Source organism: Oryzias latipes, chromosome 21 (assembly GCF_053564925.1).
Source record: "Oryzias latipes strain Hd-rR chromosome 21, Olatipes_Hd-rR_3.1".
NCBI lineage: Eukaryota > Metazoa > Chordata > Actinopteri > Beloniformes > Adrianichthyidae > Oryzias > Oryzias latipes.
The window spans coordinates 35366442-35393303 of record NC_136257.1 but is presented as its reverse complement, the minus strand read 5'-3'; the positions used below and the strand labels follow the sequence as shown (position 1 = coordinate 35393303).

The window sequence follows — 26862 nt, the reverse complement described above, 5'->3', positions numbered from 1 at the left end:
CTTCAATCTCATTGAACAAACGACAATGACAATAAAGCAAATCTAATCTCATCTCATTATGGAGAAATGCTGTTTCCATTGAAGCAGCTCTGGCTCTCCCTGGTGTTAATCTGCAGAACTACAGCCTGGTAGGAAAAGAAGAAAATAACTGGACGCAGATTTCTGGTTTTATTTGTAACAAGAAATTCATTAGAAAAAGTAACAGCTGAACTTCTGCTATGAGTTTCCAGGAAGGCTGCTTCCACGTCAGCAGTCCGTCAGGGTCATCTGCCACACAGAGATGGGGCTGTGATGGCTCACAGGCCGTCCTCCAAGCACCAGCAGCAGGTCGGGTAGATGTTCGCTGAAGTCTTCATCCTCCTCTTTACCCCCCAGGGCTTCCTGGGTGCAGTTCAGCTGCAGTTCAGAAGTCAAGGGGATGTCTCTACACACAAAGCCGTGTTCCAGATCCGACGAAGAACTTCCGTCTGACCCAAGCACCTGCAGCTCGATGGCGTCCTCAAAGTTCTGAAAAGGAGGGGGCACCGGGCAGCAGCGGTTTTTGAAGACCTTGCATTTTTTTCCCAGCTTGAAGGAGTTTCCTGTCTGAGCAGGAAGGACAGTGCTGGACGCGTAGCCTCGACCAATCCCAGCACAGCAATGGTGAATTTTTTCTGGAGGGGCGGACCCCGGCAGGCTGGTAACCCGGCTCCATCTTTGGGAGATGAAACTGAACTTCCAGAGGCAGCTTTGAGGAGAATCCTGGCACTCCCCCCCTCCAAATAAGAACATGCTGTCTCTGTAGGTCACTGCTGAGTGTCCCATTAGCCTGGGGGGCCCAGACCTGAAAACCGTGGAAAAAAGTCAAAGAAAAGGTTTTTTTTGGTGTTTCTTACATTTTGCTGCATTTTTCTGAGAACAGATAATGAAAATTAGGATTGGGGTGAACACTGTCTGTTTGGCTGCTGCTGCTCCCTGGACTCTATACCACTTTAAGGCTCTACTTGGGCATGTGGACTATGTCTTTTGCTGTTAATGTGCATTTTCCTCACTTATTACCTTCTTGCAAATATCTGCAGTTTGGATCAGTGTACGTTAACGTTTGAGCTCTGATCACCATTCACGCAGTGTGTGAGCTAGCTTACCTGCTGCTTACTCCCAAGGCTGCTACAATGTGGATCAACTGTGTTTGGATTCTAGTCGCCTGGATCATCCTGTCTTTTCCCAAACATCCACTGACAGCCCTGCTCCAGTACTCTGTCGCTGACTTTGCCAAGCTTCGCTCTTCTCCACTCGATTCACCTCCACCACTAGCGCAGCTCCAGCACCCAGACATCCTATACCAGCTCTTTCGGAGATACATTCACCGCGGCTCGTGTCGGATCATCCATGATGAGAACTCCAACTCCAACTCCATCAAGTCATTTTGGTCCGCCAGTTGCCATCCGCCGAGAAACTTTGGTCGTCTTGTAATCCTACTTCCTGGCCCGTCTACCTCGGCCACCTAACGATGCGGCTGCCAAACTCTCCGCCAACTTTGGACTTCTGAATATCCGCTCTCTCACGAGAAAGGGTCATCTCATCCAAGATCTCCTACTAGACCACAAGTTGGATTTTATGTGCCTAACAGAGACATGGCAGCAGCCAAAAGACTTCACCTCACTGAATGATGCCACCCCTGCGAGGTGCCCCCCCTCCGGCCGTGGAGGGGGGGCTCGCCATGATCTATCGCGAGAGTTGGAGGACAACGCCTGTGACTGTCCCTGCTGTGTATCTCAACTCTCTGGCCCTGTTCCAACTATTGTTGCTGCATTTTACAGACCCCCAAAATCAGTCAAAAACTTTATTACTGACTTTTCTGATCTTTTAACTCTCCTTTCTACTCTTTCACACAGAATAATAATTTTAGGGGATTTTAATATTCACATGGACAATGACACCAACTCCTCACCAAAGACTTTGTTTCCTGTCTGGATAGCTTCAGTCTCAATCAACATGTCAACTTTCCCACCCATTTTAAGGGTCATGTATTGGACCTTGTTTGCTGCTCGGGTGTTACACCTGCGGACTGTAAACCAGACCCGTATTCTGATCATATGCTGTTATCTTTTCATGTCAACCTCTCTGTTTCTAAATCCAATCTTCCTCGCACCATAAGCTTCCGTAAAATTACGGACATTAACCTGGACCATTTATCCTCACTCATCCATAGCCTGCCCAGTCCTGATAGTGCTTCCCCTCCAGAGGAACTGATCTCCCACTACAATTATAACCTCCATTAGTTTCTAGACATTCTCGCCCCACTCAAAACAAGGTCTATCTCATTCAAAGTTTCTGCACCCTGGTTCACTCCAAACTTCAGACAACTCAAAGCCAAAGGTCGTCAACTACAAACGACTCTACCAGAAAACTGGGCTCACTATTCACAAGCACATGTATTGTAACCATTTCATCCAATACAAAGACTCCATCTCCAAGACCAAAACAAAATATTTCTCCGGTTTGATAAATTACGCTAATGGCAACTCAAAGGCGCTATTTTCTATCCTCTCACGTACAACAACCTGCCAGAATTCACTTCCTCCTCATTTGTACTCCTCTGATCTCTGTAACACCCTAGCGTCTTACTTCTGTACAAAAATCCACGACATTCACCAACGACTTCAATCCAACTCAAGTCAGAATGTAACGGCACCAGCTCTTCTCTCCCCTCATCGACCATTCTCATCATTTCATCTACCATCAGTTGACCAAATCACTGACCAAAGTAAAAAATCCAAAACCACCTACTGCCAACTTGACCCAAATTCCACTGCCCTGGTCAAGGCTACTCTCCCCTCTTTATCCCCCCTCATTGCTAGCATCATTCACGCCTCCCTTAAGACTGGAACTGTTCTCAAAACCGCAGCTGTCACCCCCATACTGAAAAAAACAGGTTCTGATCCCACCTATCTCAATAACTACTGTCCAATCTCAAACGTTCCACTCATTGCAAAAATCCTTGAAAAACCTCTCACCTCCACACCCACCTCTCTTCCAATAATTTATATGAAGATAAGATAAGATAAGATAAGAAAAGACAGGACTTTTTTGATCCCTGGAGAGAAATTCGGTTGTCACAGCAGCCAAAAACAAGAAATATAGCAGTTGGAAAAGTACAAAAAAACAAAGTAGCATTGAGTAAGAATAAAATAGTAATAATACAAAGTGGAAGTAAAAGTACACGTCATAAATAACGAGTTAAATAGGGCAATAAATAAATAACAGCAGCGGTTTCAGCAGTCCTAGACTGTGCTGTTGAATAGTCTGACTGCTGTTGGGATGAAGGACCTCCGGTAATGCTCTTTTTTGCACTGGAGCCATGGAGTGGGCCCTGGGCTGCTCTGTGTTGGGCGGGCGCTGTGGTAATGGCCCCTGTGGTCCGGCTGGGTCTTGAATAAATGGACCCCCATGATATTGTTTCCTCACAGCAGAACCAGGCCAGACCTTCTTTAAACTGCAGTTCTTTGTTTCTGTTCAGGGTTCTACTGGGGGAACTGGGTAGGTGGGGTGTGGGTGGGTGGGTGGGGGGTGAGGGAGGGGTCCCATCTTTGTGTGATTGTCCTTTGTTTGCTGTTTTTAACAATTTTCGGTTTTTATGACTGTTTTATCTGCTTTTATGTGAAGCGCTTTGTGTTTTTAACTGAAATGAAAGTTTGAGTTTGAGTTTTGTCCTGGGGCCCCTGCTATTCATCATTTACCTTCTCCCCCTTGGTTATATCTTCCATAAACACAACATCCACGTTCAATGGTATGCAGATGATACCCAGCTCTACCTCTCCTCCAAGCCTGACTCCACTCTTCCACCTGCCTCCCGCTCCAAATGCCTTTTTGAAATAAAGTCCTGGTTCACTGCAAACTTCCTTAAATTGAATAGCAACAAAACTGAACTTCTCAAAGACCACCCTGAATAAACTCCCTAACCTTTCCATTTCCTATGATAACTGCTCCATCCCTCCCTCCCCACAAGTTAAGAGTCTGGGTGTCATCCTTGACAGCACTCTCTCCTTTACTGCCCACATCAATAGAATCACCCGGACGGCCTATTTCCACCTCCGAAACATCCGCCGTCTCCGCCCCTCTCTCAGTCCTCACTCCATGGCCATTCTAGTCCACAGTCTCATCACCTCCTGTCTGGACGACTGAAACTCCCTCTTATCTGGACCCCCCCCCCCCCCTACAAAACTATTCACAAACTACAACTGCTCCAAAACTCTGCTGCCCGGATCAGAACACAAACCCCCTCCACTATGCACATCACACCTGTCCTACAGAAGCTTCACTGGCTACCAGTGCTTCTCCGGATTAATTATCAAATCCTTATTTTGACCTTCAAAGCCCTCCATAACCTCACCCCCCCCATGTCTGTCTGACCTTATCCATGTTGCCATTCCCACCCGCTTCCTTAGGTCCGCCTCCTCCCTCCAGCTTGTTACACCCACCGCTCGGCTCGTCACTATGGGGGGCAGAGCATTCAGCCACTCTGCCCCCCAGCTCTGGAATTCACTTCCCTCAGGTCTGCGGAACATGAACTCACTCCCACAGTTTGCTAAAAATCTGAAAACCCACCTCTTCAGACAAGCATACCCACCCTAATTCATTTATGATTCTATTGTTTTGTTTGTTTTTAACTAAGGTGTCTTTCTGTTAACCCTTGTGTTGTCCTATGACCCCCCCCCCCACCCTTCCATTGAGGTGTTCTCCCTACCATGACAAAGGTGGATAAAGGTGGAAAGATTTCATGTAATCCATGGACACCAGTGAAGATCACAAATCATTGAAGAACAAAGGTTCAGAGCACTGTCTAGTGGGTCTAGATGACCCACCTCCCAATGTTAAAGTGCCTAGGATAGAACAAGGGTTACTTGCATTCTATTGTTTTCTATCTGTAAGGTGACCTTGGGTGCCTAGAAAGGCGCCATACAAATAAAATTCATTATTATTATTACTTTAATTAATTTTATTTAATTTCTTTATTCAAATCGTTGTTGATGAGGAGCAGACGAAGAAATGCCATTTGAAAAAGATCGTATTTGAGACATGGAAACAATGCTGGGCGGAGCCACCGTCTCCCTGCTCCGCCCCTTTCTCATCATCCACCTGCAGAGACACAGATCCATGAACGTCTTGGTTTTCCTGGTCTGAGCTGGAATCTGGATCAGAACTGGACGGATGGACGGATCTGACACTACTAGCATTTTGTTGAACTGCTAATGTTAGGTCGGGGGCAATGAGTTATGTCGCTAGAGGAGACATCACGTGGTTCCTCATGGGAGGAGAGCGCCGCCATCTTGGTGAGGTCAAGTTACTGCTGCAGTGTATGCATGTGAACACATTTTTTGCAAAATGCCAGTTCATTGTGAAGTTTTCAACTGCCAAAATCGAAGAAATGAGTCCAGGAAGGAGGAAGGCAGAACATTTCACAGGTAAGGACTATAATTTCTTTCTTTTAATGCTGCAGAGGCTTCATTAATAGAACACATGTTGACATGCATGATGCTGCAGGGCAATTATTATCAACATGTAGGGATGATGAATGTATAATTTTCTGTCGACATGAATGTACATTTTATTATGTTAAACCTGTATACAGTATACTAGGACTAGGCTATTATAGTAATATAGATTTATACATTTCTGACTCAGTGACTGAACTTTTCTTGCAGGTTTCCAAAGGATTCAGACTTCAGGAAAAAGTGGATCTTAGCAATAAAAAGCGCTAATCCAGATGGATCACTGTGGTACGAACTAGCAATTCAGTCTGGCTGTTCACAACATTTGGTGGAAACACATTTTGATGAGAGGCCAGACTGTTGGTTTGAAACCCGGAACCACCATAGCATCAGTGTTCCACTAACATGAATCAGTAAATCTATTGTTTTTCTTTGTTTTCTTCTTTTTCTTAAGGGTTAGTCTGTTATTGACTTTTGGACTTATTATTGATTTATTGTTGGGCTTTTTTAAATAATTTAAATTACATGTCAAAAAGGTCTAAAACTTCTACATGTTTAAAAATTGTTTTTAAAAATTCTTTGTCCTGCATTTTTCATTAAAGTTTAAGCTTTTAAGGCTGACAGTTTCTCTTACTTAACAACAGCAAATAATGTATATATAAATTATATACATATCTATGTATATATATATATAAACATAAATATATATAAATTATTTAAAAGGTACTTAGATGCCACCGAAAGCTATAGAAATCATGGTCATGTGGACGCCGTCGACCTCACCAAGATGGCGTCGCACTCCGCCGCCGTCGGCCAGGCTTCCCAAGGGGGCGTGTCTCCTCTAACGATATAACTCATTGGTTGGGGGTGTGAGGGCTGTAAGCTAGCAGGAGAGAGTGTAAACTAATGGGAAATGTCGGCAGGCTTCCTCCTCACAAACGGTCCCGCCAACAACTCAGAGGGGAATTTCTAACGAACTCATGCTGCTCTGCAGAAACTAGGTCCTAGAAAACCACAGTTTGTGGATTTAGGCTAAAAACTGGATCAAAGACCCCTGAGAACGCTTTAGATCAGATCAGAAGATGATCGGGGGGGGGGTCTTTAACCACACAGGTCTCATCACACGTTCTGTGTCCTGCTCACTTGGTGCTGACGGATGTCCACAGGTGGGCGCTGTTGTTCCACTGCCAGAGGTCTCTCTGCTCCTGCAACCCTTTCAGACCTCCAAACACATACATGTTGCTCTGGAAGGCAGCAGCAGAGTGGCTGTGACGAGGACCGGGGCCCTGAGAGGTCCGCTGGGAGCCTCCTGGCAAACACCAGCTCATGGAGTCTGTGAGGAGGAGACGCGGCTTCAGGGAACCATGATCACCAAGCCAGGATCTTCTGACAACCTTCAATTTACCAAAGTGTAGAATCCAGAGCTCTTCAGAGGAACCTCTGACATCCACAAGTCCTCCATAGACCACCATGGTGGAGCCCATGAGCACGGCGCTGTGGCCCTTCCTGTTGCTCGGTGTGTGTGTCTGCACACACACACCCCCAGACACACACACACACACACACACACGCACACACACACACCGACACACACACACAGACACACACACACCCAGACACACAGACACGCACACACACACACACACACACGCACACACACACATGCACACACCCACACAGACGCACACATCAAACCACATAATGCTTTCCTGTTGCTGCTCCACATGTCAGGTCTTGACTAATTCTCAGTCTCTGCGTGTCGACACCAACATGAGGTGGAGCCACGGCTCCTAGAGGAGTGTCTGTCGGGACACAAATGCCAGAGATTCCTACCTGAACCCAGCCGGTCCTTCCATGAGGGTTCACCCACATCTGCTCCCCTAAAACACAAAAACACCATCCAGAACCCAGAAGAACCAGCAGGAGCAGAGTCTACACAACTGTCAGAACAAACTGAAGGAGGGAGGTGAAGGAGGAGGACACTACAAAATACAAAACCAAGGAAGTTTGCTGCCGACTAGGCAAAAACTAAGACGTTCCTCGTCAGATGTTTCAGGTTCTGCTTTAGCTTTTTTCATCTGTGTCACACGGTAACCACGGCAACACATGTCTGTACCTGGCTGAATGAATGTGTGAGACTCACTGATGTCGAACATCCACAGAGGAAATCTACATGAGGTAAAAGCCGAGTCCATCATCCCTCCAAACACGTACAGGAAGCCCTGCAGACGGCACGCAGGTCAGAGGTCAGAGGTCACAGAACCAGAAAGAGGCCAAATTCAGACCTCAACTACACCCAAACCTCTGTGATAACCAGAACTGAGACCTGGTTCTGCACCTCAAGAGAAGAACCAGAACTGAACAACAGCACTGGACAGAGGCAATGCTCTTGGAGGAGAACCAAAACCGAAGCAGTCCGGTTAAAAAAGAACCCAACAGAACCCAACACTCTGGAGTAGAAACAGAGGGGAACCAGAGAAGAGGAAAGTCCTGACTGTTGGACTGAGAGTCGGAACTAAGACAGGAAAAGGTAGAGTTAGTGTACACGACGCAGAGCAGGAGCAGGTGGAGGAGAGGCTAGAGGGGTGGAGGTTTGTCCTGGAGAGGAGAGGACTGAAGGTTAGCGGCAGGAAGACGGAGACCATGTGAGCGAATGAGAAGAACCCAAGAGGAAGAGGGAGGATTGGAGGAAGATGCTGAGGTTCTCTTTGACTTATGGGGCGGTCAGCAAAAAGAAGGTTGAGAACCATGACTGTAGAGGTTAGGGGTTTATGTGATGGTTCGATTCCCAAGGAAAGGCTAGCGGAATATGTGGACTGTATTTCTCTACTGGCACCTTCATTTTATAGTCTGAGCTCCCAATTTCAGGGCTGTCCACCACAGACGCACCAGACGGAACCCAGTCAATTACTGCTGAGAACCAGACAGAACCAAGTCCATTCTTTCATAGGAGAACCAGAACTGAGGGTGTATTCAGACTGAGTCCTGAACCTTGTATATACACCATGTGAATAAAGATCTCTTCAGTCATTGGCCAGAAAGTAAAAGGGCGAGTCAGAAACAACCAGAGAAAGACGTTGAACGTCGGGAAAAAAACATTTGATTTGTTTGGTTTGTGCTGCAAGGCGGTTACTGACAGGAGACGTGGCGTGTTCGCTTGGACTCAGAGATGCTAGCAGCTGATGAGGAAGACGAAGGGACGCTGAGACGTTTTATGACAAATAGATTGTCATAAACAACATGAGCCTGCATTCATCCGACCACATTTCGATGAGCTGTTGTCTCATTGTTGTGGTGTCATGGTATTGGTTTAAGAATTCTGTTAAGGAGCTAGCAGGTAGCTTTTAGGATGAGGTCACAGCAGCGGCGGGCGTGCGCTGTGTAACGAGACACTGAAAAGCACGGAAGAAGCATTTTCAGGGGGGATAAAATAAACGTTCTAACAAATAAACAGTTGGACTCTGACAATTGTTTCACATTTTTCCGCGGCTCAAACATTCCGACATTCCTACTGTCGCTATGGCGGCCGTTTCTGTCCAGTTGTTCCGGTCAGAGGATGGAGTCTATTCAGACAAAGGAATCTCAGAGCGAACCAGAGCTCAGTCCGATTGGAAACAAGTCTGAGACCACCTTGAAACACGGGTCAGAGAGTGGGTTCTGGTCTCGGACCAGGGTCTGCTTGGTTGTATTTGTTCCGGATTAAAAAGATCAGAGGCCTGTAATTACTTAATAGCCGAGTCTGTTCCCCCAAAGAAGAACCAGGCAGACCCAAATCCGTTCCTCTGGAGAGTAAGACAGAACCGAACTGTTATCCAGTGAGAACCAGACAGAACTGAGACTCTTCCTCTGAGGAAGTACCAGACCGGACCATGACCGTTCTGGAACCACATGTACCTTGTGAGCTACCATGGTGTGTTCCTCCAGTTCCTCCGGGGCGGCGTCACCAGCACACGCCAGCTCCGTCCATTCATTACGCACTGAAACCACAGAGACGGTTAAAGGTGAGAGGGGTGGAGTTACAGCTTTGTGGCGGGCTTCCACAGGATTGGACGAAGCATTTAGAGGAGCAAACATGGCTGCGTATAAAGTTTACGGAAACACCGTTAGTGGAGGCTCTCACATGCGCGCACACATGCATGCCAATCAAGTTTATGATCACAGCAGAATTATTGCTCAGGAAGTTCTCATCAGAACAAAACCAAGAACCCAGAAACCCTCCAGGTACAAAGTTTGTTTTTATGACTCAAAGCTGAAATAACAGCAGTTTGTTCTCCAACCGATTCCAAACGGATCCTGAACCTGACGGAACGTTTCCGTTGTGCCGTTTCCTCATTCCTGACCTCCGTTCAGGTTAGAGAGCCGAGGTGGCGTGAGGGGCTCGCCGCTCTTACCCACGCTGTACTTCCAGAAGTCTCGGAGACAGCCGCTGTCTCGTCCTCCCAGCACAAACACGTCTCCACGGTAACTGCAGCAGGCGTGTTTGCTGCGGTCACGCGGCGCCCGGCTGCTCTGAGGGAGGGGCCTCCACAGACAGGGGCTGCCGTCAGACATGCTGCCAGCTCAGCTTCATCCTCTGGAGGACGAGATGCTCCTGCAGGATGTGAGTCTGGGGAGAAGCAGACCAAAAACACAAAAACATCACCTTCCTGTTTATAAACTACGACAGAGATCCCACGCCGATTCTGACCTTCTGATCAACAGAATCATGAAGTCAGAACCGACCAATCAGAAGAGATGAACAGGTAAAGTCAGGTGATTCCTCTGACTACCTTCAGTCATGTAGAGTTTGTAGATGGAAATGCTGTTTTATGGTCTTTTTGTTGCATTTCTCTCATGATGGAGGACATTCAGAAAGAAAATTAGGATTACAACCGCCTCTCTGAGGATCTCTGTATTCATATCACTGTGAATCAGGAGCAGACGAAGAAATGCCGTTTGAAAGAGATTGTATTTGTGACATAGAAAATCAGCTGGGAGGGGCTACAGCTCCCTGCTCCGCCTCTTTCTGATCCTCCTCCTGCAGACCAACAGATCCATGAACGCCTCTGTTTTCCTGGTCTGAGCTGGAATCTGGATCAGGGGGGTATTCCATGTTTAAACTAGCCTGACTTTAACCCTGACCTCTGGCTGAAATCCGCCTGAACTTGCTTACTCTGGGTATGTCGGTTCCAAAAGACCGGATATGAGTTAGTGTAATTACGCTCCACTTGGTAACCCTGGGTTAATGCACGTGCACAGCAGGGACATAAAGACATTCTCAATAGAGTCACCATGGAAACGCGTGGGGAAAAAACAGAGCGCTACACTTCAGTGAGACGGAGTCTGAAGGCCCGTACACACCGAGACGAATATTCGCCAGTGTTTTTTGACACGTTTTTTTGTGTTCACACCCAGGCGATTTTCGCTGACGATGAGCCGAGCGAACATGCAATTTCCTTCCCTGACATTAGATGGCGCTTAATGTAAAACAGAAATACTCCTGTACACAAGGTGGCGCTGCGCAACTTTACGCTTCTTAAAGTCGCTTTTCACTCAGAAGAAGAGAGCAAGTATTTACGCGCTTGTCAGAATAATACAAAGAAAACATGAATATTGGGTTCGGGGATATTTCAGACTCGGCGTCTATCTTCTTTGCTGGTATGTGTGCTCAGCAAGGCAGTTTTGTGTTTGAGCGCCCCCAAGTTGTGTTTTACTGTAACTTCAGAAGCTCCAGACACGTGTGCAAAAGCGCCATTCTCATTGGTCGAATAGATTTCGACGCAACGCGTCAAACCAAAAAAAACGAACCCGAGGCGTTTGTTTTCTTTTTTGACGCTTTGGCGCGTGCCGTTTTTTCGCGTCGGTGTGCACACTCACATTGGTGCCCTTTGTTTAGTCACGAGGCGTTAAACGTCGGCGAAAATCGCGCGAAATTCGTCCCGGTGTGAACGGGCCTTGAGATTTTAATGACGGTGTATGAAGATTACACGTCCATCAAAAAAGTAATACAGCTGCATCATCAAAAGAAAGAGTTTCTGCTTGTAGTAGAAGAACAGACAAAGTAAACGCACAAGTTTCTGATCTGATTTCCATTTTCCTTGTGACGCATATATATATACCACCATTGAAGAGAGAAAGATGCTGCAGAGGCTCATCAACACAGCTGGCAAAATTATAGGTTGCAACCTTCCATCCATGGACACCATCTATGAACAGCGCTGCAGGAGGAGAGTCTCTAAGATCATCAGAGACAGACACCACCCCGCTCACACACTGATCAAGTGTGTGGACTCAGGCCACTACCTGAGACGTTGCAGGCCTGAAAGCATCCACGCACACACCACACGCTTCCACAGCAGCTTCTTCCCAACAGCAATCAGAATGCTGGCAAAGGACATCAGAAAAGGAAGACCGGACTGAATCACTAAGTGCCATAAACAGAAAATATGTGCAATAATTCTTCTGTACAGACTGGGTCGCTGCAATATTCATGTTCATATTTTACTCATACTTATATTTTTATATGCCTTGTAAGTTTGTTGTCTAATTTTAACTTTTGACTTTATTCTATTTATTTTTCTAACTTTTCATCTACCCTGACGTGAGAGATGCCAAAGGAAAATTCCGATGTACTGCATGTGCAAACGGCAATAAGACCTTAAACCGTAAACCGTATATATATATATATATATATATATATATATATATATATATATATATATATATATATATATATATATATATATATATATATATATATATATATATATATATATATATATATATATATATATACACACATATATATGTAACTTATCCAATTTTGCCAACTTACCGTAAATAAATTACTTCTATTGGTAACAAGTAATTGAGTTAAATTTCTTCAACCCAATTTCTTACGTCTATAAAACTCAATAATTGTTCATACAATTCAAATTTACATATTTATCTAACTAAATGTCATATTACTCCAATTCAATTAATCTTTTTTCCATCTTAAGGAATTATAATTCTGGATCTCTCATACGTCTAAGTTTGAGCCGGCAGATCCTCATTTTTATAACAATAAAAAGAACAAAACAGTATGAGCTCAGTGCGATCATTCATTTAAGAATTTTCCGACATTAGCAATATCCCTTTCTGTTAGTAGGGGTGCTATTTAAACTCATCATCCTCTCCCTCCCTCTCACTCATGGTGCAGAGACTTGAGCAATGTAGGACAAAAAACTCAACAAAACACAGTAAAACAACTAAACACATTTGGTCAAAAAGCCACACTTAAACCCAAATCCGTCCAGACAGGCAAAGGGAATGGTATCCCACAATCCCTTGCGGTGCCGATCTAACAGCAGCACCAAAGTTACACCTACTTCATTGAATTAACTTGAATGAAAGTAAAATAACTGTCTGATAACTACGTGTTATTTTTAAACTGACTAAATAAAAAAGATTTATCTTAACTGAAGCAAATAATGAAGTTAGATCAAAGTAAAAGTTTCTCTTTCCAACATCCATATGTGGTCTTATCAGCCTCTCATGGTGGAAAAAGTATTATCTGAGCTTCTTCATCCACTAAATCATCTTCAAATGGACACGCCATGCTGCTTCACCTCTCTGAAAACAAACTAACCTTCAACTAAACCTGCTCCAGACCAGGTTATGTTCAGAGCATGAGTTGCTATGGCAACTTGACCCACCCTGAAACATACCTCCATTTCTGGAACAATAGCTGAGGTTAAGGTCCACTTCCTTAGCCTCAAACTTACCGTGGTAACTAGCATAACCTGCTTTCTGGAATACCCCCAGAACTGGACGCATGGATGGATCTGACATCGCTGCCATTTTTGTTGAACTGCTAATGTTAGGGTGGGAGTGTGAGGGGCTGTAAGCTAGCAAGAGAGAGTGTAAACCAATGAGTTATATCACTAGAGGAGACATCACGTGGTTCCTCATGGGAGGAGAGCACCGCCATCTTGGTGAGGTCAAGTTACTGCTGCAGTGAATGCATTTGAACACATTTTTTGCATAATACCAGTTCATTGTTTGTGTTTCAACTGCCAAAATCAGAGAAATGAGTCCATGAAGGAGGAAGTATATCATTTCACAGATAAGTATTATAATTTTTTTCTTTTAATGCTGCAGGGGCTTCATTAATAGAACACATGTTGACATGCATGATGCTGCAGGGCTATTATCAACATGCTGCATGATGTACGGAGAATTTGCTGTCAACATAAATGTACATTTTATTTGCTAAACCTGTATACAGCATACTAGGCTATTATAGTAATATAGATTTATACATTTCTGACTCAGTGACTGAACTTTTCATTATTCAGACTGAAGGAAAAAGTGGATCTTAGCAATAAAAAGAGCTAACCCAGATGGATCACTGTGGTACCAACCAGTAATACAGTCTGACTGTTCAAAACATTTGTGGAAACACATTTAGATAAGAGGTCAGACTGTTTGCTTGAAACCCGACACCATAACATCTGTGTTACACAAATTGATCACTCACATGAATCAGTATCAATCTATTGTTTTTCTTTGTTGGTGTTATTTTAGGGTAAATTTATTGTTCACTTTTGGACTTCTTTTGAATATTTATTTTATTATTATTGTTATTATTAATAATAATATTAAAAGACTTATATTTTATTATTTATTGACTTATTATGTATGTATTGCTATTATTTATTGTTTGTATTGACTTACTATTGATTTATTATTATTATTATTATTATTGACTTATTGTTGGGTTTTTCTAAATAATTTAAATTACATGTCAAAGAGGTCTAAAACTCCTAAATGTTTACAAATAATTTTTTTAAAATTCTTTGTAATAATTTTTTTATTTGTAAGAAGTCCTGCAACAATGCCTTTTCATTAAAGTTTGAGCTTTTAAGGCTGACTGTTTCTCTTCTTTAACAACAACAAATTATGTATCTATATATATATTATATATATATAAAAATAATATATTTACATATATGTATAAATATATATAAATTGTAAAAACATATATAGTATATAAAAGCTACTTAGACACCACTAAAAGCAATAGAAATCATTGTCATGTGGGCGTCGTCGACCTCACCAAGATGGCGTCGTGCTCCGCCACCGTCGGCCAGGCTTCTAAAGCGGGCGTGTCTCCTCTAGTGATATAACTCATTGGTGTAAACTAAGGGATGATGGGAAATAAGGGCAAGTTTACTCCACTCCAACAGTCCCGCCCACAACTCAGAGGTGAATTTCTGATGAACTCCTGCTGCTCTGCAGAAACTAGGTCCTAGAAAAACGACAAGGGTTTGTGGATTTTGGCAAAAACAGGATGATCCGAATGAAAACCCCACTGGGAACGCCTTGAAAACAGATCAGATGGTCGGCGTGGAACTATAAGGTTCTGAATGATAGTGGGCGGTTGAGCAGGTCGTCCAATGATCGAAGGGTCGTCGGTTCGATACCCGCTCCTCCCAGTCAACTTTCGTGTCCTTGGACCAGACACTTCCCCCTACTTGCTTCCAGTGTGTCTCCGCTGGTGTGTGAATGTCCCGGTGATGGTCAGAGGGGCCGTATACTAGCAGCCGCGCCTCTGGCAGTCTGCCCCGGGGCAGCTGTGGTGCATCAGCAGTTACCCTCACCAAAAATGAATGAATGATGGAAGAACTTTGAGCGTCTGGAAAAGAACAGATACATCTATTATTATTATTTCTGCAGCTTTATTCACAAGAACATCCAGCTGCCGGGAGATGTTCTGACAGATGTTCTCTCAGATGTTCTCTCAGATGTTCTGACAGATGTTCTGACAGACGTTCTCCCTGATGTTCTGACAGATGTTCTGACAGATGTTCTGACAGATGTTCTGACAGACGTTCTCCCGGATGTTCTCCCTGATGTTCTCTCAGATGTTCTGACAGATGTTCTCTCAGATGTTCTCTCAGATGTTCTGACAGATGTTCTGACAGATGTTCTCTCAGATGTTCTCCCTGATGTTCTCTCAGATGTTCTCTCAGATGTTCTGACAGATGTTCTGACAGATGTTCTGACAGACGTTCTCCCTGATGTTCTGACAGACGTTCTCCCGGATGTTCTCCCGGATGTTCTCCCTGATGTTCTCTCAGATGTTCTGACAGATGTTCTGACAGATGTTCTGACAGACGTTCTCCCTGATGTTCTGACAGACGTTCTCCCGGATGTTCTCCCGGATGTTCTCCCTGATGTTCTCTCAGATGTTCTGACAGATGTTCTGACAGATGTTCTGACAGACGTTCTCCCGGATGGTCTCAGCCTCTCAGGAGCTCCTCTGCCGGTCTTCAGACCGGTTCAGGTTCTAGGACATCTGTGATGCTGATCAGAACATCCGGTGGTTCTGAGACGGTTCTGCTGCGTCGGAACATTGTGCTGTCAAAGTTTAGACGGACTGAAAACCTTGTTCTTCTTGTTGACTCAAACGTCAAAGGATCCAGTTGATCCGTGATCTGTAATCATTGGGATCCCTGCGGGATCCGCGGGACCACATTCTGGGTCCTTGGTGTCCGGAAGCCATTGCAACGAGCCGTTAACTTCCAGAAAACGAAGCCCCGCGCGCCGTGGACCCGCGGCGGCTCTCTCCGTCCACTTCCCCGCAGAAAGTCACGCTCACGGACTGGAAACGGCGGAAATGTTGGAATGTTTCCCCGAAGAAACGGTGAACGGTTTCAGCGGCGGCGGAGACTTTTTCCCGCGCAGGAAACAGACCGACCGGGTGTGTGTTCCGGTGACCAACGTGTTTACCGACCCGTCAACAAACAAACAAACAAGAAGGCAAACAAAACTCCCCGACAGGAACGTTACTTACTTACGCCGCTCCCTAGCAGCCCCAGTTATGTACAGACCCGTGATGCGTTCACGGCTGGCTCAGAAAATCACCCCGAAAAGAAACACAGAACGATTTTTTGTTTGAACGTTAAACTGAAAACTGAACGCGAACATTTTTATAAAACAGTAAATGTTTGGTAATAATGAGTTTTTAACGATAGAATGATGCATTTGAGAACATTTATTCTGATTATTGCTGCTTCAATAAAACAACAGAAGAAAAAAACGTCTGTGTTTACTCCAGGATGCATTAAACCATCTTTATATGTAATGATGGTTCTATCTGACAAAACCAAACCGTTTCCCGCCCACAGTTCTACACAGACAGACAATAATCAGGTTCATCTGGTTCAGGGGGACATTAGAGACAACCTCGGCCTGTGGGATCTACTACTGCAGGTCTCTGATTGGCCAACAAACATTTTTACGTTTTTATCTTCACCCAAATAACGTCTTACTAAAAAGACGTTTAGGTTTACAAATAAATCTTTCAAAATCAGACATTGTGGTTTTCTGGATTTCCATTTTGTCTCTCATAGTTGAGGTTTACCTAAATTACAGCCTGTCTCATCTTTTTAAGTGGGAGAAGTTGCTCATTTGGTGGCTGACTGAATCCTTGTTTAACCCACACTGTCAGTGTTGTATCCTTTAGCAGAAGCATTGCTGTTCTCTAGGATTAGCGTAACTAAACACATTGTGTCTTTTCATGACCTGACTTATTTCACCCTTGTGCTATCCTAGGCACTTTAACATTGGTAGGGAGAACACGTCAGTGTAGGGGGGGTGTCATAGGGTCATAGGATAGCACAAGGGTTAAAGACTGTTCTGAGACTCTGAGGAGCATGTTATGGAGCGGGCTCAAAGCACCTCAGTGGGCGGAGTCTCTGTTCTGAGGGGCTCCTGAAGGACAGAGTGAGTCATATCATAAAGCAACAGTAGTTAAAGTGTGACCGGATGGTCTGGAAGCAAAGACCAAGCTGAACCTGTAAAAGCCCGAAGGTGCAGATGCTCATTAGCTGCAGGCCGGTTTTCCTAACCTGTTGGAACACCTGACCTTTCGTTTTTACTGAAACCTGATGAGTCACACCCGAGACAATATTTCTTTATATAAAACTGAGACGTGGACCCGCAGCAGCAAAGCCTTTATCCCTTTAGTGTTATGTAAAGATTTTTTTCTGAGGCGTCAGGCGGACACGCACAGCCAAAGACCTTCAGACTCTGGGTAAATCTTTTCCTTTCAGGGGAATAGCTCATGGTCTCAATCTCACCTGGTAACCATGGTGATGTGGGACCAACCCACTGTCTTACCACCCTCTCTACCACAGGTTGTTGCGAGTCAAACACTGACATGCTCTGCCTTTGCTTCAGGAAACATCCGTGAGCTTCAGTTTGGTGTGAAGTTTTTTCTGCAGCTTCATTAAAACTGCAGCTCAGTTTTTTATTTATTGTTACGTTGGACACTTTGTCTGCAGCTTCACAGAGAAACTGTGTTTACACGTATGAACTCAGAGGTTTGCTGACATTAACAAGAATCCATGTCAGAGGACTGAAATTAAACATCCAAGACGTCCATAAACGCAGAAGAACAGCCGTCTTCCTCGGACGGATCATCTTTGTCTTTACATGCAGCACAAACAAGAAGACTTTAACAAGTTCAATCAAGATAATTAAAAAGAATCTCTTCATGGTCAAAACATACAGTCAGAGACATTAAAGATCTGTGAACTTCTGCTGCGTTTCAAAGGATTTTTTTCTTTTTTAGAACCTTCTGTTTGTCTTTTCCGGTTCCTCTTTTCTTCAGGAACATGTGATGACGGTAGCTTCGAATCAATCACATGATCACGTCTGTACGCACAACAGGAAACCCACATAGCAGCCAAATGCTTCAGTCAGAATGGGGAGGGGAAACAGACACACAACTGTGAGTAAATAAATGACAGGAAACAATCAAACCAAGTCCAAATAGAAAAAGAGGTCAGCAGAAACCTGTGGCGGGTTTCTGGCTCCACCGGTGTGAAGCCTGTTGAGACGACTATTGTTGTAATATAGAAATAAAACTGAACTGAATTGAACCTGAAGTCATGTTTAGAGACGCTTTTCTTTTCCAAACTTTTCAGCTGCTGCCATCAGGTCTGTCCTGCAGAGGGCGCTGTGAGCTCCGCCCCTATGACGGCCCTGCAGGTCTGTGACCTCACAGCTCGATGTTCTTGTATGTGCCTTTCATCTGGGTTTCAATCATCTCTGGAGACTCAAAGCCTTCGTTGACCACGGCACCATCCTTCTCCTTTGCCGCCTCGCTGTCGCCGTCCTTCCGGGAGAACTTCCTCTTATACAGCTGGTAGACTGTAGAGGACAGGTCATGCATCAGAACCGAACCCTCGCCGCTTCCTGTCTAAACCACAGAGTGAACAACTTTTCCCGGTCCCAAACACAGAAAAAGCTGAAGCACACCTGTTGATGGATAGCAATGCTCCTGCAGTAACACAAGTTCCCAAAAAGACACACAACATGCTAAAAAGGAGACAAAAGCTTCACTTGGACATTATTTGGACACCTCCTTGATTAAAGCATCACTTTTGACGTGGAAACAATGGCTGCTGCCTCAATGATCAACAGCTGTAATGTAAGGCAGATCAGTGGTTGTCCCCCCCCCCCCCCCCCCCCATCACACCTACTCCTCTCTGAGAGTCAACAAGGACTGGTCCCCTAGTTCTAGTCCAGGTTCAAATCCCAGCTGAGTTGTGTGTGGCTGTGTGTGGTTGTGCGTGGTTGTGTGTGGTTGTGTGTGGCTGTGCGTGGTTGTGTGTGGCTGTGTGTGGCTGTGTGTGGCTGTGTGGTTGTGTGGCTGTGTGTGGCTGTGTGGTTGTCTGTGGCTGTGTGTGGTTGTGTGTGGCTGTGTGTGGCTGTGTGGTTGTGTGGCTGTGTGTGGTTGTGTGTGGCTGTTTGTGGCTGTGTGTGGTTCTGTGTGGCTGTGTGTGGTTGTGTGTGGTTGTGTGTGGCTGTGTGTGGCTGTGTGTGGTTGTGTGTGGTTGTGTGTGGCTGTGTGTGGTTGTGTGTGGTTGTGTGTGGCTGTGTGTGGCTGTGTGTGGTTGTTTGTGGTTGTGTGTGGTTGTGTGTGGTTGTGTGTGGCTGTGCGTGGTTATGCGTGGTTGTGTGTGGCTGTGCGTGGTTGTGTGTGGTTGTGTGTGGTTGTGTGTGGCTGTCTGTGGCTGTGTGTGGTTGTGTGTGGCTGTGCGTGGTTGTGCGTGGTTGTGCGTGGCTGTCTGTGGCTGTGTGTGGTTGTGTGTGGCTGTGCGTGGTTGTGTGTGGTTGTGTGTTTGTGTGGCTGTGTGTGGCTGTGTGTGGTTGTGTGTGGTTGTGTGGTTGTGTGGCTGTGTGGTTGTGTGGTTGTGTGTGGTTGTGTGTGGCTGTGCGTGGTTGTGTGTGGTTGTGTGTTTGTGTGGCTGTGTGTGGCTGTGTGTGGTTGTGTGTGGTTGTGTGTGGCTGTGTGGTTGTGTGGCTGTGTGGTTGTGTGGTTGTGTGGTTGTGTGTGGCTGTGCGTGGTTGTGTGTGGCTGTGTGTGGCTGTGTGGTTGTGTGGTTGTGTGTGGCTGTGTGTTTGTGTGGCTGTGTGGTTGTGTGGTTGTGTGTGGTTGTGTGTGGTTGTGTGTGGCTGTGTGTGGCTGTGTGGTTGTGTGTGGCTGTGTGTGGCTGTGTGGCTGTGTGTGGCTGTGTGGCTGTTTGTGGCTGTGTGGTTGTGTGGTTGTGTGTGGTTGTGTGTGGTTGTGTGTGGTTGTGCGTGGTTGTGTGTGGTTGTGTGTGGTTGTGTGTGGTTGTGTGTGGCTGTGTGTGGTTGTGTGGTTGTGTGTGGTTGTGTGTGGCTGTGTGGCTGTGTGTGGCTGTGTGGTTGTGTGTGGTTGTGTGTGGTTGTGTGTGGCTGAGCGTGGTTGTGCGTGGTTGTGTGTGGTTGTGTGTGGCTGTCTGTGGCTGTGTGTGGTTGTGTGTGGCTGTGTGTGGCTGTGTGGCTGTGTGTGGTTGTGTGTTTGTGTGTGGTTGTGTGTGGTTTTGTGTGGTTGTGTGTGGTTGTGTGTGGCTGTGCGTGGTTGTGTGGTTGTGTGTGGTTGTGTGTGGCTGTTTGGTTGTGTGGTTGTGTGGCTGTGTGTGGTTGTGTGGTTGTGTGGTTGTGTATGGCTGTGTGTGGTTGTGTGTGGTTGTGTGTGGTTGTGTGTGGCTGTGTGTGGTTGTGTGTGGCTGTGCGTGGTTGTGTGTGGTTGTGTGTGGCTGTGCGTGGTTGTGTGTGGTTGTGTGTGGCTGTGTGTGGTTGTGTGTGGCTGTGCGTGGTTGTGTGTGGTTGTGTGTGGTTGTGTGTGGCTGTGCGTGGTTGTGTGTGGTTGTGATTGGCTGTGTGGTTGTGTGGTTGTGTGTGGTTGTGTGTGGCTGTGTGTGGTTGTGTGGTTGTGTGTGTGGTTGTGTGGTTGTGTGTGGTTGTGTGTGGCTGTGTGTGGCTGTGTGTGGTTGTGTGGTTGTGTGTGGTTTTGTGTGGCTGTGTGTGGTTTTGTGTGGTTGTGTGTGGCTGTGTGTGGTTGTGTGTGGCTGTGCGTGGTTGTGCGTGGTTGTGTGTGGTTGTGTGTGGTTGTGTGTGGCTGTGTGTGGCTGTGCGTGGTTGTGTGTGGTTGTGATTGGCTGTGTGGTTGTGTGGTTGTGTGTGGTTGTGTGTGGTTGTGTGTGGCTGTGCGTGGTTGTGTGTGGTTGTGATTGGCTGTGTGGTTGTGTGTGGTTGTGTGTGGTTGTGTGTGGCTGTGTGTGGTTGTGTGGTTGTGTGTGGTTGTGTGGTTGTGTGTGGTTGTGTGTGGCTGTGCATGGTTGTGTGTGGTTGTGTGTGGTTTTGTGTGGCTGTCTGTGGCTGTGTGTGGTTGTGTGGTTGTGTGTGGTTGTGTGGTTGTGTGTGGCTGTGTGTGGTTGTGTGTGGCTGTGCGTGGTTGTGTGTGGCTGTGCGTGGTTGTGTGTGGTTGTGTGTGGTTGTGTGTGGCTGTCTGTGGCTGTGTGTGGTTGTGTGTGGCTGTGCGTGGTTGTGCGTGGTTGTGTGTGGTTGTGTGTGGCTGTCTGTGGCTGTGTGTGGTTGTGTGTGGCTGTGCGTGGTTGTGTGTGGTTGTGTGTGGTTGTGTGTGTTTGTGTGGCTGTGTGTGGCTGTGTGTGGTTGTGTGGTTGTGTGTGGTTGTGTGTGGCTGTGTGGTTGTGTGGCTGTGTGGTTGTGTGATTGTGTGGTTGTGTGTGGTTGTGTGTGGTTGTGTGTGGCTGTGTGGTTGTGTGGTTGTGTGTGGTTGTGTGTGGCTGTGTGTGGCTGTGTGGTTGTGTGTGGCTGTGTGTTTGTGTGGCTGTGTGGTTGTGTGGTTGTGTGTGGTTGTGTGTGGCTGTGTGGTTGTGTGGTTGTGTGTGGCTGTTTGTGGCTGTGTGTGGCTGTGTGGTTGTGTGGCTGTGTGTGGCTGTGTGGCTGTTTGTGGCTGTGTGGTTGTGTGGTTGTGTGGTTGTGTGTGGTTGTGTGTGGTTGTGTGGTTGTGCGTGGTTGTGTGTGGCTGTGCGTGGTTGTGTGTGGTTGTGTGTGGTTGTGTGTGGCTGTGTGTGGTTGTGTGTGGCTGTGTGGCTGTGTGTGGCTGTGTGGTTGTGTGGTTGTGTGTGGTTGTGTGTGGTTGTGTGTGGTTGTGTGTGGCTGTGCGTGGTTGTGTGGTTGTGTGTGGCTGTGCGTGGTTGTGTGGTTGTGTGTGGCTGTCTGTGGCTGTGTGTGGTTGTGTGTGGCTGTGTGTGGCTGTGTGGCTGTGTGTGGTTGTGTGGTTGTGTGTGGTTGTGTGTGGTTTTGTGTGGTTGTGTGTGGTTGTGTGTGGCTGTGCGTGGTTGTGTGGTTGTGTGTGGTTGTGTGTGGTTGTGTGTGGCTGTTTGGTTGTGTGGTTGTGTGTGGTTGTGCGTGGTTGTGTGGTTGTGTGTGGTTGTGTGGTTGTGTATGGCTGTGTGTGGTTGTGTGTGGTTGTGTGTGGTTGTGTGTGGTTGTGTGTGGCTGTGTGTGGTTGTGTGTGGCTGTGCGTGGTTGTGTGTGGTTGTGTGTGGCTGTGCGTGGTTGTGTGTGGTTGTGTGTGGCTGTGTGTGGTTGTGTGTGGCTGTGCGTGGTTGTGTGTGGTTGTGTGTGGTTGTGTGTGGCTGTGCGTGGTTGTGTGTGGTTGTGTGTGGTTGTGTGTAGCTGTGTGGGTGTGTGGTTGTGTGTGGTTGTGTGTGGTTGTGTGTGGCTGTGTGTGGTTGTGTGGTTGTGTGTGGTTGTGTGTGGTTGTGTGTGGCTGTGCATGGTTGTGTGTGGTTGTGTGTGGTTGTGTGTGGCTGTCTGTGGCTGTGTGTGGTTGTGTGTGGCTGTGTGTGGCTGTGTGTGGTTGTGTGTGGTTGTGTGGCTGTGTGTGGTTGTGTGTGGTTGTGTGTGGTTGTGTGTGGTTTTGTGTGGTTGTGTGTGGTTGTGTGTGGCTGTGCGTGGTTGTGTGGTTGTGTGTGGTTGTGTGTGGTTGTGTGTGGCTGTCTGTGGCTGTGTGTGGTTGTGTGTGGCTGTGTGTGGCTGTGTGTGGTTGTGTGTGGTTGTGTGGCTGTGTGTGGTTGTGTGGTTGTGTGTGGTTGTGTGTGGTTTTGTGTGGTTGTGTGTGGTTGTGTGTGGCTGTGCGTGGTTGTGTGGTTGTGTGTGGTTGTGTGTGGTTGTGTGTGGCTGTGTGGTTGTGTGGTTGTGTGGCTGTGTGTGGTTGTGTGTGGTTGTGCGGTTGTGTGGCTGTGTGTGGTTGTGTGGTTGTGTGGTTGTGTATGGCTGTGTGTGGTTGTGTGTGGTTGTGTGTGGTTGTGTGTGGTTGTGTGTGGTTGTGTGTGGCTGTGTGTGGTTGTGTGTGGCTGTGCGTGGCTGTGTGTGGTTGTGTGTGGTTGTGCGGTTGTGTGGCTGTGTGTGGTTGTGTGGTTGTGTGGTTGTGTATGGCTGTGTGTGGCTGTGTGTGGTTGTGTGTGGTTGTGTGTGGTTGTGTGTGGTTGTGTGTGGTTGTGTGTGGCTGTGTGTGGTTGTGTGTGGTTGTGTGTGGCTGTGCGTGGTTGTGTGTGGTTGTGTGTGGCTGTGCGTGGTTGTGTGTGGTTGTGTGTGGTTGTGTGTGGCTGTGTGTGGTTGTGTGTGGTTGTGTGTGGTTGTGTGTGGCTGTGTGGTTGTGTGGTTGTGTGGCTGTGTGGTTGTGTGGCTGTGTGTCAAGCACAGCATCATTGCTAGTAGAGCTGTGGTAAGGACCGGTGGAGACGATGCAGCACCAGGAGAACGTGTGAAGCAGGAAAGCTGAGGAACGTCTGGACTTCCTGCTCTGATACCTGGAGTTTCCGTCAGAGTGACCATCGCCACAAACACGTCATCAAAAAGCTGGTACCTCCCACAGAAACGACGGCTGCTGCCAGCTGGAAGATGCTGTAGATGAGCGGGAACGCAAACATGATCTCCAGCTCCTCCTGGCTGAAGGACAGCTGGACGATGGTGCTGCAGAGCTGGGAGTTCTGGAAACCCGTCTCCAGGGCGATGGTTCGACACCTGAACAGAGCGGGTCTCATGAAAGTTCTGCCTCCTTTATAGCTCCACATCACAAACAGCGCTGCACCCACTTGTCCCATGGCTGACCCACAAAACGAGCCAACAGGAAGCCCAGTCCGAATCCGACGAAGGGGTAGATGGCTCCAATGATCCACAGAGAGGGGGAGATGGTCCAGGAGGACTGGTACAGGACTCCTCCAACCACAGCGATGATGATGATCAGAGCAAACCCAACAACGGAGCCCACCTGTGTGTCACACAATCACCTGAGGTGAAGCTGCGCTTTGACCCTGGAATAGGCCACTCCCACATGAGGGCGGAGCCAGCCTACCTTCAAGATCTTCTTGGCCTGGCTGGGCCACTTCTTCTTCACAACCATTCCTGCTGCAATCGGGATGAGCAAGGCGGCCAGCGTGATGCCTGCAAACATGCCGACAAAGATGTCAGACAGGTGTGACAGCCAGCAGAGCTGCAGAGGGTCAGGGTTCACCCTGATCACGCAGATAAAAGGAAACATGTCTGTGGTCGTTTCAAAGACCTGAACATCCACATGGCTGGGTCCCATTTTAAAGTCAGCCAAAGTGCAACGTGTCAATCGGTAACTGAAATGAGTCAAAGGTCATACCAGCAGAAAGACAAGAAAAAGCTTCATTTTGTCAAAGTTTCTCCAAAGAAGAAGCTGAGAGCAAAAAATGAGTCTGCCCTCTTTTCAGTCCACCCACTCATGAGTGGAAAGGAAAGTTGGTTCTCAGTGGGCTGATGTGGTTAAATGAACACATGGAAGAGTTCTCAGCTGCTTACCGATGCTGTCAAAGGGGATCATGATGGAGTCGCTGGAGGTCCACACGCTGGTGTAGATGAACAGGCAGAGGGGCATCATCCCCAGGGCCAGGATGGAGGAACAGGCCGTCATACTGATGCTGCAGACCAGACCACAACCACAACCTGCTTACTCCACCACCCAGAGGAAACCTCTCATCTTACGCGGCAGATTCAGACTTTTAGGAGGTAATAACCAAAAGGCGGAGACTGCAGCTGAAATTCACCTTCAAGAACTCCTTCTTGGTCCTAAAACCGGAGAGCTGGTGCTGATTGATGCACCCATGTTTCCATGATTGAAGGTTAAGCAAGTAAAACAGGTTTTTGTGAACCATTAGCTGACCCAGAACTGTGTCCTACCTCAGGTCCATGTCTCCATCCAGCCAGTAACAGATGATGTTGGAGCTGGAGCCTCCAGGACAGCAACCCATGATGATGATGACGATGGCCTGCACAGGCAGAACGTTGAAGGCGAGGGACAGGGCGAAGGCTGTGAAGGGCATGATGCCAAACTGGCAGATGAAGCCGATGACGATGCCCCAAGGTCTCCTGATGTGACCCCACAGCTTCCAGAAGTCCACCGTGCAGCCCATGGCGAACATGACCATGGCGAGCATGACAGTGAGCACGGTACTCATGACCACGCTAAGAACAGCATTGAAGTTGTTGGCGGGAGCTAGGCAGCTGGTGCCTGAACATATGGCGGCATCAGACACGCAGACCGGATCTGACAGCACCGCAGCCTTCAGACCAGACATTGTGGACCGTAAGATGGACGCAGGAGCAGAACGGTGGCGATCTCAGATCCAGGAATATGTTTCCTTCTCTGCTCATCCAGGAAGACCCAGCGGATAATGACCTGGGGGGTATGGCTCAGCACTCTTTAAGCCCGTTCTGGTTAAATAAAAAAATTAAAAATTAACCTGAACACAATGTTTTATGGGCTACATAAAAATGTGCATATAAAAATCTTATTGAAACACAAAATGTCATTGCTCCAAGTTTTACAGCTCCTTAAAACTTTATTGGGCAGCGGTGGAATGCAGCCGCATCACCGCCAACACCAGGCAGGAGGAACTCACCCTGAAGGGCCACAACACAGATCATCTCCAATAAAATCCTCCCTTTGGTCTCTACTTTATAACGTTTTCAACAGCAAATCTTTAGCAAACGTTGAGTAAGAACGCAGGAACGGTCAACCCAACACGATGAAGCAAAAACAAGGACGACAGAAACAGAGCTGGTTCTGGTTCTGCACAGAAGCTTACAGACTGATGAAGAAAGACCCACTTCAGCCATGAAGGAAAAGCTTCTGAACAGGTCTCTGAAAGACTGGGTTAGGACCAGACGGGGGGAACTGCCCCCACTGCCTTCTCCTGACAAGACCTTCAGATTATGCTGAACAGAATAGAAATATCTCAAGAAGGAGCATCTCAGACTCTACAAGCCTCAGGTCACATGAAAGCCTGTAAAAGTACAACTAAAGTTCACTAAACTTAAAAACCTCTGGAAGTCAAGAGGGAACCGTCCAAAATAAAAATAAAAATAAATTACAACATGGTCCTTGCAGTCAGTGACTGCTGCGAGCCATAAAAATATACATGTTATTGTGAGGAAGATCAGAGGTTGACCGCTGATGGTAGATTGTTCACTTCCTGCTGTAGATCCTTTACTTCCTGCTGTAGATCCTTTACTTCCTGCTATAGATCATTTACTTCCTGTTGTAGATCCTTCACTTCCTGCTGTAGATCCCTTACTCCCTGATTTAGATGATTTACTTCCTGCTGTAGATCCTTCACTTCCTGCTGTAGATCCTTCACTTCCTGCAGGAGATTCTTTACTTCCTGCTGTAGATCCTTTACTTCCTGCTGGAGATCCTCTATTTACTGATTTAGATCCTTCACTTCCTGCTCCAGATCCTTTACTTCTTGCTGTACATCCTTTACTTCCTGCTGTAGATCCTTTAATTCCTGCTGTAGATCCTTCACTTCCTGCTGTAGATCCTTCACTTCCTGTTGTAGATAATTTACTTCCTGCTGTAGATCCCTTACTTCCTGCTGTACATCCTTTACTTCCTGTTGTAGATCCTTTACTTCCTGCTGTAGATCATTTAATTCCTGCTGTAGATCCTTCACTTCCTGCTGTAGATCCCTTACTCCCTGATTTAGATGATTTA

At 46.7% G+C, this 26862-nt stretch overlaps 2 protein-coding genes across 11 annotated transcripts in view; both read right to left on the bottom strand.

The window, feature by feature from the left end:
* LOC144988853 (inhibin beta B chain-like) overlaps nt 1-16416 on the bottom strand; it is a 43705-nt gene extending 27289 nt beyond the window's left edge. For 2 of the 10 annotated variants that reach the window (XM_078939974.1, XM_078939981.1), the window contains exons 1-7: nt 16291-16416; nt 9863-10077; nt 9366-9448; nt 7588-7693; nt 7305-7351; nt 6877-6997; nt 6615-6804 (exon numbers count right to left, since the gene is read on the bottom strand). In XM_078939974.1, coding sequence (XP_078796100.1) covers nt 6615-6804; nt 6877-6997; nt 7305-7351; nt 7588-7693; nt 9366-9448; nt 9863-10022 — 707 coding nt within the window. In that variant the 5' untranslated portion in view covers nt 10023-10077; nt 16291-16416. The other 8 variants (XM_078939976.1, XM_078939982.1, XM_078939979.1 and 5 more) reach the window with 8 other exon arrangements.
* Nucleotides 16417-17698: 1282 nt separating this feature from the next.
* On the bottom strand, nt 17699-26359 carry slc10a2 (solute carrier family 10 member 2). Its single transcript, XM_078939985.1, has 7 exons — nt 25769-26359; nt 25047-25580; nt 24669-24787; nt 24199-24287; nt 23939-24114; nt 23710-23867; nt 17699-18653 (listed from the first exon to the last, which is right to left on the bottom strand). Exons 2-7 carry the CDS (start codon nt 25442-25444, stop codon nt 18502-18504), a joined length of 1092 nt encoding a protein of 363 aa, XP_078796111.1. The 5' UTR covers nt 25445-25580; nt 25769-26359; the 3' UTR covers nt 17699-18501.
* Nucleotides 26360-26862: the final 503 nt, after the last annotated feature.